This window comes from Manis javanica, chromosome 8 (genome assembly GCF_040802235.1).
Source record: "Manis javanica isolate MJ-LG chromosome 8, MJ_LKY, whole genome shotgun sequence".
Lineage (NCBI taxonomy): Eukaryota > Metazoa > Chordata > Mammalia > Pholidota > Manidae > Manis > Manis javanica.
In genome coordinates this window covers 116,385,196-116,400,168 of record NC_133163.1, presented here as the reverse complement: position 1 = coordinate 116,400,168, position 14,973 = coordinate 116,385,196, and the positions used below count along the sequence as shown (strand labels likewise).

The window sequence follows — 14,973 nt, the reverse complement described above, 5'->3', positions numbered from 1 at the left end:
GGCCACATGCTCTTCATTTGAGAGTTCCCTGATGGTGAACAGCTAACTCTCAGTATTTCCACTGATCCCATCCCTGATTTTCTTCCTTTGATTTGGAAAATGCAGGCCCGTAGGGAAGCCTCAACCCTGCAGGCCTCACAGTTGGTGCGGCCCCAGCTGGGCAGACCACGCTGGTACTCCTGCCCGCTGGAGTTTACTGCGCCTGGGAGATCAACTGCTTTTTTTGTGAAAGGTAGGCCCTCACCCACAGTGATAAATGGGCTCTACAGTTCACGCATTCCAGAGGACACTCTCAGCTTCCAGATGGGAGCACCATCAAATAGGTTGTAGGCAGAGAGGGAAAAGGAAAAATTAAAGCCATTAATATGCTGGAAGAAATAAAGACACTGGTTCCTTGAGATTGGGTCCCTAGGATGTGACAGGTTCCTCAGGCCAGGGACAGCCCACTGGCTCTCCCACTCCCTACTGGGTCTAATATTTTGGCCCAAAGTAGGCAGGGCTCAAACCTCCTGGCCACAGGAGCCTCACACACACTCCGCTGTTTCCTGCCCCCTCATTGAGCCATTCCATAACCATGGGGTGCTTCACTATTGTTATACCTAAGGGAATGAATTCATTTAAATCAAACCGTGAACAGTACTAGAAATAATGTTAAATTAAGTATGGGAAGGTGCTTCCTGTGACTAAATTTTTCATTGTATTTTATTGATATTTATTAATTAAAAATGTGGCACAGTACACACAAGGGTATATAGTTAAAGAAATATATCGAAACCAAAATGCGCTATCCCTTGTCTCTCTGCCCACCTGTGTGCGCACACAGACTTCCAGGGCACTGAGAATGCTCATCCACCCTTTAGCCTTATCTTTACGACTTGCCACCCTGGAGTTGTGATCCTTACCAAGACATACATCCATATGTATTTATGGGTGTTATGTACGATCTGCAGATGTTTTATTTATAAGTGGCCAACTCATTGCAGCACTGAAACATGCATTTACAAACAGATATGTTTTATGAAACCCTATTTCTTTGTTTTAATAGCTGAGCTATCCAGCCATAGCATAATAATGTACAAGGTAAATGGAGTCTCCATCTCTAGAACCTGTTCCAAGTTTTCTCAAATGTGACTAACTGCAAGAATTTCCCAACCATCAAAGGGAGCCCCTGCTCCTCCCACCAAAAGACCAGTTGATTCCAGACATGAAACCTGCATGGTTATAAATTGTAGAGGTTTTGGAGGTGAACTTTAAGTTGAAACTACCCTGACAACTGAGATTTTGCTCCAGGGGTAAGAGGAAGGGGGAAACCACCTTCCTGGCAAACACTTAGATGCAAAAGGGAAGAGTACTGTTGTTTTATATTTCAGGATGAAATGTGTATTATACAGAAGAGGGTTGGGTGCTTAGTGGGTTTATTAGGATGGAATACAGAGGATGGAAACTAGTATCTGTAAAATGCTTATTGTTTAAAGCGGTGACAGGAAATTGGTTGGAATTTTCTGTGACTGCAATAATGTAAAGCTATACATGGTATACGTTAGAAAGAGTAGACTATAATTACTATTTACTAATGCTCGATCCTAACATTATTCTAACAGCTTGTGCAATCTGCCTAAATAAATGACCATTTGGGAATTGTAAGGAAGTGTTTCTGCTCCTCTCCCTGCTTGACTAAAACTGTCATTTGCAATCAAAGAAAGCAGGCCTGGAGCTGAGAACACAGCACCCGCAGCCTGTGGCTGGCTCTTTCTGAGAAAAGACCAAAGATTCACATTAACTTGATCTTTTGCAGCCAATCTAATTTCATCCTACACGAATCCAAGAGGACTCCACACCACATTCAGAGCTTCATGTAGGATTGCACTGAAAACTTAGTACACTGACTATCATCTCTGTTACTGAGAGGCTGTAATAGTAAATGAGGACAAGGAGTAACCCAGAAGGACCTGTGACCCTCCAGTGTGAGGCCAATGAAAAGAGTTATACAGTAAGTTTTAAAATGATGGTGGGGTTTTAAGAAGTGAAAACTATTATTTGAGGATATGAGCTTCAAATACACCTACCCACTAATGCTGTAAATAATGTCTCTCTAGAGCCTATGGATGTTTTTAGTTCCATTCTGGCCCTTTAACAGAATGTTAAGCATAGATATATAACTGGAAAACCTTGATGTAAACTAAAAAAATTGACTTACCATCAATTCTTCAGGTGCTGGCCTCTCTTTTGGCTGTTTTCTCATGCTGTAAGAGAAAAAAAACCCCTCATATTATTTATATCACTTGTAAATTTGTGCTATAATTTCCATCACTGACTATTTCCCCTGGAATCTGAATGTTTTTCAAAATTCATCACGTTCAAATTCTTGGCCAAAGTATTGGCATATATTCCCTTTCTTTTATTTTGGCCTTTAACCAGATTTTGGGGGATTGCATGAATCAGAAACATGAAGTTTTTTTTTTCATTGGAGTTACTTTTGCAACATGGATAAAGAAAGAATTTAAATTTATCCTCATTCTACCTTTGAAACTAATGTGGAAAAAAGTGACAATATTCTCTTCCTGACTCAATTATCAGTTTATTTCTAACTTAAATTTAGGGAACTATACACTTGTTTTTTTTTTGTAATTGGGATAAGACAGTAAGAAAGGAAACATGACTATCAGGTCAAATGAGAAAAGATGTCATTCCTTCACTATTACTCCAAATGACAAGCAATGTATAAAAGAGGTCAGGGATCTAGATAATCCTATAAAATTACAAATGGGCTATTACATTATTTCTGCTTTCATTTATCTTGACCACAATGCAAGTTGATAATTCATTAAACAGCTGTGGGAAAGTTAAAGTTTGTTTAAGCTGCTTAAAGAATCACATTCCTCATGCAGAATATTTCTTGTCTTCCATGTAATAGGTATAATTAGTAGCTGTAGCATGTACTTAGCTATGTGATGAAGCCCCTGCACGTAGAACTGAGGTGACTGTGGGTAGCCACCTACTTGGTGGCTGTGTCTGTACTAAACTCAAAGTGTCTGTGGGATGAAGTCATGAAAAGAGATTGCTTCATTTATGACTTGGAAAGTCACACAGATGCTTTTTCTTTACATGAAGCAACCTCTAGTAAGCAATAAGAAAATCCTTTATATAACCTCTGCATTTGTTGACAGTATTTTTTTTTTGAAGTAGAGAAATTGAATGATCATTTGGTAAACAAGAACCATAGTTATGAACCATTAATGACATCAAGGATATTTATTTGCCTTCTCTATAAATAACCATATGCACCTCTCAAATACTGCATCCATTAGCAAGTAATTCAAGCTGTCTCGCCAGTGGAGTTGGTAACAGTCCTAATCTGACATTCCAAAGTGCCTGTATCTCTTGGGAAAACAAGGCTATTACCCACTATCATTTCTGTTTCAGCTTGACATCTGCGGAAATTTCAACACAGGTTACCCCTCCCTCTGTTTCCATAGAACTTTCATATAACAGCTGATTAATTTTTTGGTCAGGAGGAAGGCAAAGCCTTATCTGCTTTTCTCCCTGTCTGCCGAGACCCAGTCCCGCCCCCAGGTTGGTCGGAGAGCACATGGCAGGATAAGCCGAGGTAGTCCCCCTACAATCCAACATCTCCGGAGTGTGTGAGGCCCAAACACGGCACCCTGGGCAGCTTAGGAATGGCATGGCTTATTTTTCAATTTTTGCATTTTAAAATGGGGCACATTCCCGTGATGTGCTTCTGCATGTTTCTAGGAATCCCATGTAAAGAAAATTAAGAGAAATTAATACATGCTTCTGGGTAATAGCTCTAATACTATTAATGAGCTCAGGATTCCAGTGCTCAACCACGATGTATACTTTTTTCCAACAGGGCACACTCTGGAAATAATATGTTTGCAGAGTAAAAACAGTTTTTAAAAGCTACAGAAAAGTACATAAGTATTTTAAATACAAACAAGTGTTAATAAAATTTTAAAAGTGGGGGTAAAGAAATCTCTTCCCCATATATTTTTCTATGGAATATAAACTGTATGAGACAGTTTTATTAATAGGTAACATATTACACTTAGTCAAAAAGGTGATAAAGCTTGACATTTATATTAAGGAATATGTCTTAGTTTCACTTTAGTGTAATCATCAGATGGATCATGGTGGGGGAGGGAAGGGAAGAGGGGACAACTGTTCCAGTGTAGCAAGGACCCCTGATGACACCATTGCGTGGCAGCCTGAGAACCAAGGGTTCATGTCCCGCCAGTGGATGTGGTTCTGGAAGAGCGGTGAAAGGAGGAGGAATGTGGTGAAGGAGGGAGAGAAATGGAGGTGGTTATGAAGGAGTTTCCAAATGTCCAGAACAGTTTCTAGTCTGTTCTGTCTCCTGCTTTGGGGGAGCTTCTCCTATGCCCCAATTTCCTCCTGTCTCCCTCTTTCCACACTGGGGTGAGGGAGCAGGTAGCAGGAGGGCAGCGGGGCCCCTGGGCTTTCCAAGGCCACAGGACGCTGCTGAATGGGGGAGAGATGGCTGCTGGGAAAGGGATAATAAAGGAAAAACCTTTCTAATGGGAAGAAAAAGGCACATGGCTGGAAAAGAAACCATGGCAGAAAAATGTCTGTTTCCTCAGGTGTAAATGACAAGGGGTTGCCTAGCGACTCTGAAGGTCCCTTTGACCTAAATCCTATGGTTCCTCTTAGTTCTTAATGGTTCAAGTGGACCGAATGGAACCATGTTTTCATAGTCTTTCAAACATCAAAATTCATTGAAATGGGACACCAGTATTATGCTTAAAATATAACCAAAGATATTTACTGAAAATCTGATAAATTAATAAAGTGTGCTGCTTCCACTAGGTGACTGACAGTTTTATGGGTAACTTGAGGTTACATTAATAAAAATAAGCTTCATATGTCAGTTCAATAAGGGCTATAAAATTGTGTATTTCTTAAAAATTGTATAACAACGGTATCTGTGCTCAAAGAAGTAGCCTCTCAGTTTATTAAAACAGGAAAAAGCCGCTGAAGTACATTTATGACCCTTTGTGTAAATAATGTTTACATAATTTAAACAGTTTCTTTAGCTTTGCTGCCCCATCTGCCCAAGGCCCCAAAGTCCCTCCTGTCTCCAAAAGGAAGCAGGGAGGGCCGCACGGTCTGCGGAGCCACCGAGTTAATGGCATGTATCATTTACGTTGAGGGCATGGCAATGTTTGCAAACCGCTCACCACTGAGTGATGAAATGTACAAATGGCTCGGAGAACTCTCCAACCGGAAGGACAGGCGAATCCTGGGATAGAGGAAAGACAAGTCACCAAAAGTCACAACAATTCCTTTTCTTTCTTTATGTTCTCCCTGCTCCTCAAAAGCAGTACAGGATGAACGTACTGTTAGCAAGGATTCACCGCCACGTGGGAAGGACAATAACAAGGCCTCATCCAATTAGAAAGACTGTCTAAACTCTCTTCCACTTGTTTATGTAAAAATGCCAAATTTAAAGCCACACACATTTTACAACGGTGAGAAACATGAGGGCAAAGAAGGAGGGGAGGTGAAAAAAGGACAATGATAGCCACAGGGTAGGAAAGAAGGTACAAAAGTGTAAATGAGAAATTAATGATTATTTAAGTAACACACAAATGGTCTTGTAATTAACAAAGCTGTGAAATTATTCTTGTGTTGACCTTTGTTTCTTTTACTGGATTTACTATTTATTGACACTTTCCTTTTTATTTACATTTATTTGTATAGTCAGCTGCTCTTAACTGGGTGCCCCTAACCGAATCATCTGGGTCAGATTATCATTATTATTTTTTTACTTTAATAGGAAGGCTTTTGTAGGGGAAGCTGTTTACAGGAAAAGGGGTTTCAGCCTATCTGCCAGTCTAGGCAAACTCACCATATGAGAAAGCCAGTGAATTGAGGACACGGTGAAAAACTCCCACCCTGACCACCAAACAGAACTGGAGCGGAGGTGGGAGTCACTCAAAAGAGCAGAAAACCACACAGCAACAAACGGGCAACCACTGTGTAACACAGGGAGCAGACCCCATTATCGTTTGCAAAGGAAGGCTTTAAGAATTTAGGAGTTTTTCCAAGAATGACAGAGAGCTCCACTGTGTTTATAGTGTAACGGCTCAGGATGTAATGAAATTACACTGCAGAGTACTTTAACAGTCATCTCATTAGACCTACAGTTGGAACAAGAGAGCCACATAAAGTAGGCAGCTGCAAATGACTCCATTCTCATCTATTCTCATTTGCTATTAAAAATACCTTTCGGCAGCTTTTTTCCTCCCTGACATCCCTACACAAAGTGCCCTGCAAAGTATGATACATGCACCTATTTAAATTAACAAAGGAATGACTTATTTTAATCTCACTGTGCTTTGGAGTGCTTTGGCCATTTGGATGAGCAATATATCATTACATACAACCTTCCAGCGCTGCAGGCAAGAAACTCAGAGCATGCAGCATTTGGTGGGAGCCAAACAATTTCTCTAGCACACAACTGTGTCAAATGCATGCATGTATTCATTATTGAGAACGAGAGGAAATAGCTTTGATGTAGTGGAAAAAAGAAGATGATAAAAGCACCTCTGCAGTATGTGTGTCATTATCAATGGTGGCAGATAGATACAAGTGCACAGCCTCCTATGTGATTAGTAAATATACATATAATTGCTGTGGCCAATTATCAGAAAAATGAGATCGGTAATTACAAGGCAGAAAATTAACTAGAACTCTTATTAAGGCTTTGTTTCCAATTCAAACAATTGGAAACTGCTGGAAAATGCAATTAAATCCAAAGGAACTGAGAGGGTCAAAGCAGACAAAACAAACAAACAAACAAACAAAAAGAAACAAAAAAAGAAAATCTGAAGAGGTTAAAAGGAATGTGAACAAAATGTTTCTTAGTTTTTTGCATATCTATCTTCTTTGAATTTATTCTATTCATCCAGATGAGGGGAAGCTTAGTAATCATAAACTTATAATTCTCAAGAGTAGTAGAGAAAGGCTTCCAAGAGGAAAGGAAAATGGGAGTGAAATAAAATCTTGCCAAGTTCAAAGGATTACATGCAGGCATTACGTAGAGAGGCCATGAGAAAAGGGGGGCCGATGAATTAGCCCGCTCAGAAGGAACAAGGCACACAATAACATAAGTCCTCGATAAAGGTACTATAAAATGGTCACAGAAGTCCCATTGGTTTGAAGAGCAAAAATAAAACATGATATCAATTTCAGCTTGGCCTGTTTTAGGAAAGCCACATATATCACCAAGCCTGCAAGATTCTACAAGGCCCAATTCAAGAAATGACATTTTACTCTCTCAAAAACTATTAGTAAAAAGATAGTTCAAAGTCTGAGGTACAAATACTATGAACCCTGATCAGGTAGGTAGTCCTCTAAGTCTTTTGTTTCTGAAATTTTTTTGGAGGCTGTAGTATTGAAGTGTCTGAGTAGTCGCTGCTTTAAAATGTAATGTTTAGGAAAATAAAAGCCTACTGTCTTAATGCGGCTGAATATTTACCAAGATGGTTAAAATTCTGGAGTGGTTTTTTTTTACAAAGATCCTGGTATAAAACATGATGCTAATGTGGGCCTCATTTCAAAGTATGATACCAAGAGTAAATTAATGAATTAAAGACTAGGCAACTTGATGAAGATGTCATTTTAACATGGATGAGAAACAAAACAAGAAAATGTGACATTTTCGCATGGGTAGTTAATTTTATTTAAGACCTGATATTATAGCCTGTGAAGTTCCTCATAACATAAAACTAAGGAACACTGGGTGGTATCCATGAATAATTTATTTCACTTGTGAAAATGCCGGCCCAAGTCGACTTTGCAGAACCACAGAGAGTGGGTTCTCATCTCAGTGGTGCCTTGGAAAGAACCACTTATCAAAGATGCAGGGAGATATTCTAATCTCGCATGCATAATGCCAGATTTTTATTTTCACTGGAAAATCCATGTCTCTCGCATGCCTCAGGGGAGAATTTTCTGAAATACAGAAGAGTGACTAGTGGTAGGGTGGTCAGAGCACCACACACAATCACGGGGCAAAGGAGCCCCTGGAGAGCCCCCAACTCCACAAAAGCACACAGGCTATGAAAGCTCCAAAGGAAAGCAAATGCACAGACTCGACAGTGTTCGCCACACTGGAGGAACTCAAAGGATACTTTTCTCCTGTGTAAGCAAGTAAAATAGTAAGTTGGTTTAGATCAGGATGGGAAACGCCTCCAGGCACCCGCCTATTTGGGGACCTAACTGCAAACCAGCGTGAAGGAGGGCGGAGGCTCACAGCACAGCGACCCCTGCGTCACTGCAGCGCTCAGGCAGGGGAAGCGGCCAGTCGCCGCGGGTCAGAGGGGGCCCGAGGCCCATGCCAACGGGTGCCACGGATCTAGTAAAGCAGTTGCTGCTCCTTACCAAAGATGTTCTCTGTGAAATACAGGTTCAGGCAAGATGAAGAAATATATTTCAAAAGTATAAACGTGAATTGGAGAAACAGTTACACGAATAACTCTCAGGACTGGCTGAAATCAACTCCAAATTGTTAGTAGAAGTCTCTCTCTTTAAAACCCTCAGTGCCGTACTTCACCTTAAGGGCTTTTTTGAGGATGCTTTTCTGTTGAACTATAAGCATGGAGGAACAGAACAAAACAGTGGACACAACCTCAACCAAAGCCTTAACCTGAGATTCTAGTCCCAGATCAACTTTAGAGTCCTGCTAAAGGGACACAAGCTGGCTGCTGCTATTGAGCAGGCAACTGTTAGATACAAACAGCTGTCATCAACCATTTCAGTAAGCAATTCCGGTCATCAGGAAGGACAGTCTCCCAGTCTCAGAGGTTTCAGTAACCACCTGGTCAGCCCCTTTTGCTAAACAACTGGAACACCAGCATGCGGTATGCTGGAGAACAGCAAAGGACAATGGGAAAAAAGTTTGACTGATGCCTTTGCCTTGTGAATAATGAACAGTTCACGAAGGTCAACCCATTACAAGTGAAACTGTTTAATTATTAATTATGCACAATCTATGAGCAAAAGGACAAGTTCAGAATGTATAATGTATGCTAACTTCAACTGGACTCTCTCTGGGTATTTTGTTATTAGCACTTGTCAGCAAGGTACTCAGGCATAAAAAAAGGCAAGCAGCAGAAAATCTGAGGGCGTGTGACTGTGTGTGTGTGTGTGTGTGTGTGTGTACCTGCACACCCAAAGAGATGGAGGAAGGAGGAGGGAGACGGAGGTCCAATTCCAACCACAGCCTGCTGCTAGTTAACTTGCAAAGTAAGTGCGCCAGTAAGTACATTTTGTGACCCTGAGAGCAGGCAGGTAAGTTGGATCCACCGAGCACAGAAAACATAAACAAAGCAATGCTTCTGAAATAACTTACTTAAAAGAGAGATCATTATTTCTAAAGACAGATTTTTACCACTATGATGTTTCTTGACTTTGAAAGGAATCATGTCGTTAACATTTACACACACACACACACAGGAGTACATGTAAAACTGATAGAATCTGAATAAATTCAGTGGATTGTATCAATGTCAATTTCTTGGTTGTGTTACTGTAATACAAGCTGTTACTATTAGGGGAAACTGGGTGAAAGGTATACAGGATCTCTGTATTATTTCTTACAACTGCCTGTGAATCTAAAATAGATTAGATTAAATTAAAATAGGTGTTAAAATAGAAAGTTTAAAAAGGAAAAGATTTGAGGAGCTTTTTTTAAAAACTCTCATGAGGTCCAGATTTTTCGCTTTATATCAAGGAAAAACTGGCATAACTACTCAACTGGAAAAAACTGAAGGGACTTTTGCTTCAAAAAATATAACTGAGGATTCAGTTTGGCCTTTAACTCATAATTACAGGTGACAATGGAACTTGACAAGGACATGGTGGTTAATTCAGACATTGACAGGGCATAGATATAAAATGCTATATAAGATGATACAATCATCATTACTTATTAATTGGCTCATCCATTCAACAATTTTCTTGACCACCTGCCATGTCAAAGGCGCTGAGCCTGGCACTGTGGGACAAGTGACATTTAATTCATTATCCTCAAAGAAACCGTAATGTTCGGGAGGATAAGCTGTGCACCCTCACAGACAGCCCTGCAAGATGGAGGAAATGGCCAAGTAAGAGTGCTGGGGCTGGGCACCAGGCCGCACTGTGGGGCACCGAGTGTGGCTGGCACACGAACTCATAAAGGAGAGTGCGCGGGACAGAGTGTGGGAGCCCTGAGGGCCTCGAGGGGCCTTCTTTGCTCCCCCACCTGCTTCCTCCTCACTTGCAGGGAGCACTTGGTGGGGGAGGGGCCTTGAACATCTTAATCTGTGTCCTGTTTCCTTCTCTTTGTGCGAAGCAGACATTCCTTCAAACCAGGAGTTTTTACTTAATGGCAGTAAAACGAGGACAGAAAGAAGGACCACTTCTCAAAAATGTCAAGGTGCTGGCCATACCGGTGAATTCTAAGGTCAGTTGTAATGTGGTTAGATTAAGCCTGGCAAGTGAAAATATGACAAGCCTTTCAAAAAATTTTTTAACAGCCTATTTCTAGACTTCACAGCTTCAAGCCATCAAGCCAAAAGGTGGTTAACATCAGAGATTCACCTGGGGTCTGACCAGTATTGAGAGTTATTCTCTAACATTTAAAAACACACATCTTCTAATTCAAGTCTACTGCTCCTCTGGCCTGGCCTACACGCTGGGGTTCACACTAACTGCCACAGCTCGTAGACTGCTCCACTTCTATCTGCAGTGCTGGGATCAAAGGTTGTTTGGGGTTCCAGTGGATTCACATCAGGCACAACAGTAATTTGCCTGGGTAGGCCCCAAACTGGCTTTTGATTCTCCACTGCTCACTGCCTTAAAATAGGGTCTTTGTGAGACAACTGGTAGAATCCACAGGACAAATCTGCTCTCAACTGGGGAGGAAACCCAGTTTGTCTGGAACAAAAAAACCCCACAAAAAGCCAAACAACAAAGCAAAAAAAGAAAAACTGGATGCCTACCTTCAGAGATCTCCGCAGAACCTGTCTACAAACCAAAAATCTACCTGTTCACAGTGTAATCAACAACAGATTCTGGGAAATTAGCTCAGTTCTAATATTTGGAAGGTACTCAGGGTTCACATCTCTAAGTTTCCGCTATCACAGACTGTAGCCAAGGAAAAAAAGGCAATCATATGTTTTCAGAGGCAGAAGGGCAGAAAACTGATGGACAGAGTGGTCAGTCAGAGAACGAGACAGCTCAGTTTAAGGTATGGGTGGACCGTAATTGCATATTAGATTTGTACAAATTCAGTCAATGTTTGGTAAAAAAAAAAATTTATTTAAAAGCGTGGCCACTCTGTGAGGACACAATCAGTATTTGTATTTGTATTTACAATACAATTATTTGTATTTTTGATTTTATAATGCAGGCAGAACTGACCTAATCCTCGGGGTGTTGTGAGGGACAGCACTGGGGTAGAAATGAGGCTTTGGATTTAGGAAGGCCTGCAGATGGACATCGGAAAAGAAAGCCCTCCTTTTACTTATCCCACTCCACATCAGGGAATGTGAAAGATGATTCAGTTTCCACACTGGGTCAACCACACTCTGGGTTGCCAGATGTGACAAATTACATGTGCGGGCATTCTGGTGTGAAGGTCTGTTGTTCTCCGGGTCCAGGCTGACAGTAGCAGCTCATCTAACTTGTCTCAGGTGAATTTGGAACCAGGGGCAAAGGCCTGAATTTTCGCTACTGAAACACCCACCTTAACCCATAAACCCTTAAATCAAGGAAGAGCCAGCTGATAGCCAGATAAACATTACAAACAGAAGGCTTATGAAAAACACAAAATAATAACAAACAGGTCTAAAGCAGTCAGTCTCCAAGTAACTGAAATTGCACATTATAAGGATTTTTCCCATTTCCTTTATCTTCTAAATGTGTTTCAGTGTTGGGATAAAAGAGGAAAAAAACCTTGTCATTGATATCAAAACTAACCCTTCATCTAGTCTGTCAATTGTTTTTGTCATTTAAAAGATTTACATTTACTTAAAAGATTTTCTAAACAGATGGCTAAGATCTTGCTGTTTTGTAAAATTCCTTGAAAGTAGTAGGTAGAGAACTGGAAAATGGATTAATCTTTTAAAGTGTATTTGCAATTGCTTCCTTTCCAAAGCCAACAAACACCTTTTTCTTTTTTTTCTTTGAGGTCTCTTGTTGGTCATAAGCTATAGTGCACGGTATTATTTAGAGAAGCCTAAATAATATGCACAGCACACACGCCCATACCCACTGATAGCCAAATACACCTCCTTTTTCAATGGCATAGGCAGGGCAGCAAAAAACATGCTTGTCCCATTCCAAAGGGATTTCATTTACAAAAGTAAAACCCTTTATTGTCCTCTTTCTGTAGCCTCCCAATGCATTTCTATTGCTTTTTCATAAAACAGTGCTGCAAATAATCAAGCATGACCATTGACATCCACAAGATTGAATTTTAGGAACCATTAAATGAGCTCACCCTCGTGGGAAGCCTCTTGCTCAGGCTGGTCTAAAGGTAATTATTCAGCAATTCCTACCTGTGGTTTTACCTTGTCCCTATATAGTGCTTGAATTTCATACACTGGTAAGGGCAATTTTTTTTTTTTTCCTCAGGAAAAGTCCAACTACACATGTTTGCTCCAGGCCCTAAATTACAATGTTAATATACTGACTGGCATTTCACCGAGTTCTGTGTGTAGATTAAAAGCAATCTCAGATGAATGGTAGATCATAAAGTATATTAAACAAAAAGAAAAGAGGAAAATGAGGAGAGAAAAAGAACCCCTAAGAGGTTCCTAATTGAAAGGAATTATTCCTCTTTTCATAGGTAAGGAGTTAACCCTGAAACATCTTAACTACATCTACACACTGTTCAAGGGCAAGAACCTGGCAGGTCCATGTCCTGAAAAATCAACAAGCCGTAACACTATCACGTCAGACTCTGAGAAGTCCCTGAGATCCAAAGTCCACACAGCCACGCTGTACATCCTCCTGAATGTTCACTCGACTGTTAGGGAAAATAATTACTGTCATTTGCCACCTGCACTGCAAGCTACAGATCGGGGAGGAAAGAGAACTTGCAGCGGCTGCATGGAGCAGGGGTGCTGCTGGTTATCTGCTCACACCTTTTTATAAACAAATGCACAGGCTACATGAGCTGTGACTCAAGGGCTGAGAATTATATGTGGAACTGTGTTATACCTGGTCCCATACAATAAACAGAGAGAAGGGAATTTAAAACTGGCTAAAGGAGATACACATCAGTTTAAAATTAGTCAATACGAGAGGAACAAAGAGAGGGAGACAGGGAGGGAGGAAGGGGGAGGAAATGAAAAAAATAGAACTACATACTGTGAAATGAACAAGTTCAGTTAGAATGTTCATCAGGATTTGGAAAATCATAATGCCATCTGCTACTCTGGACCTCAGAACATCAGGGATCTCGCGGGCCCAGACGCTTCCATTTCCAGGAGAAAGGAAGTAACTTAAACTCCCTGGAAGGCTGCCTTCATTCTGGAATGGAGGCGACACCCCAGCCGACCAGTTTGGAATCTCTTTTGAGAACATTTGCCCGGCTCACATATGAGTTTTCCCTGGTTTAGGGAAAATTAACGGCAGGCAAAATGATTACAGCAACTCGGCAGTGAGGCAGAGCGGTGCCCCAGCCCGGGCTGCTGGGTAACTGACCTTGGCAACCAAGTTGGGCTCAGGGTGTGTAGGTCCCATCATGGTGGATTAAATGAGCATTGTCCTGCGGCTGGATAAGACTTCACAATAGAGCAACACATGTTAAATGACAGCAGCCAAAACTGGCCCCACCAGGCAACTGCCCATTCAGAGAACACTATTCACAGGCTTCCACCACCAAGAAATTAATTCATTAATAATGCATCAGGCTTCAGGGACAACTCAAAGAAACAACACAAAGCTACCTGTTCAATGGCTGCCTAAATATGCACAATTTTCTCCAGTTAAAACCTCCCAAATCTAAATATACTTATTGAAATCAAAATCACAGGATGGTTATGCTCGTATTCTGGTTAGTAAAAAAGAAGAAATGAAGAAAGTCTATTCAATGAATTCAGCCACTAGGAAATAATAAAAATGTATTTTTTTTCAGCAGAAGCTAATAAAATCTGATTTTATATACCTATGTATTTAAAAAAATAATTTTCCCCACTTGAAATAACTGTACATCCTTAAGACTATCGGGAAAAATTTTGCTTTTAAACTCTTCTGTTTTATTTTTTAAATTCAACATCTTTGTTTCTCCTTCCTCTCAACAACTCATAAATATGAATTAAATATAATTATAAATGAACAGAACATTAACTTTTGGATTACTGCTATGTTTTGGCAGAATGTTAATGTCATTTCTAAAGAAACAGTTATTACCAATAGAAAAAGTAATTACTAAAGGAATCATGGCCTTAATGATAACCTATTTTCAATCTTCAAACCAGTCAAACTGCATTAATTTAAACATAGTGGACTTTTCAAAGGAGGTATCAGATTTCTAAAGGTTGCCTTACATAAAAGAGGAATACCAGTTTTCAGGCTTTCAATGATACATTCCCAACAATATCTAGGTAACAGGTCTAGTTAACAATATCGCTGGAGGACAGGACTATTGTGTATCTACTTGTATTAACTTACCAAGTTTCTAATGCCTCAGTCATTAACTCACACAAGCTACAAACATGATGAAATCCCTCATCATCAATACCATTTACGTGAGTGGTGAGCGTTAGTCACTGTGGTCAGAAACTCTGGGCCTGTGCAGGTCACTGGAGAGCTCAGGCCAGCCAGTCCTGTTTCACTTCAAACTACCTGCAGTTGTGTGTTGTGAAAGAACAGACCATCCCTAGGATGCTGGGAGCAGGTGAGATGGGGGATGTGCCTTTTACTTTTTGCTACCTTCAGAAG

The 14,973-nt window shown here is 40.6% G+C and overlaps 1 protein-coding gene across 14 annotated transcripts in view; it reads right to left on the bottom strand.

Moving 5' to 3' along the window:
* The window catches only part of MAP2K5 (mitogen-activated protein kinase kinase 5), a 248,612-nt gene that overhangs the window by 34,891 nt on the left and 198,748 nt on the right, over positions 1 to 14,973 (bottom strand). For 9 of the 14 annotated variants that reach the window (XM_073212052.1, XM_073212055.1, XM_073212057.1 and 6 more), the window contains 2 exons: positions 5,217 to 5,278; positions 2,198 to 2,243 (listed from right to left, as the gene is read on the bottom strand). In XM_073212052.1, the coding sequence (XP_073068153.1) occupies positions 2,198 to 2,243; positions 5,217 to 5,278 (108 nt within the window). The remainder of the gene's footprint in view (positions 1 to 2,197; positions 2,244 to 5,216; positions 5,279 to 14,973) is intronic. The other 5 variants (XM_073212061.1, XM_073212064.1, XM_073212062.1 and 2 more) reach the window with 1 other exon arrangement.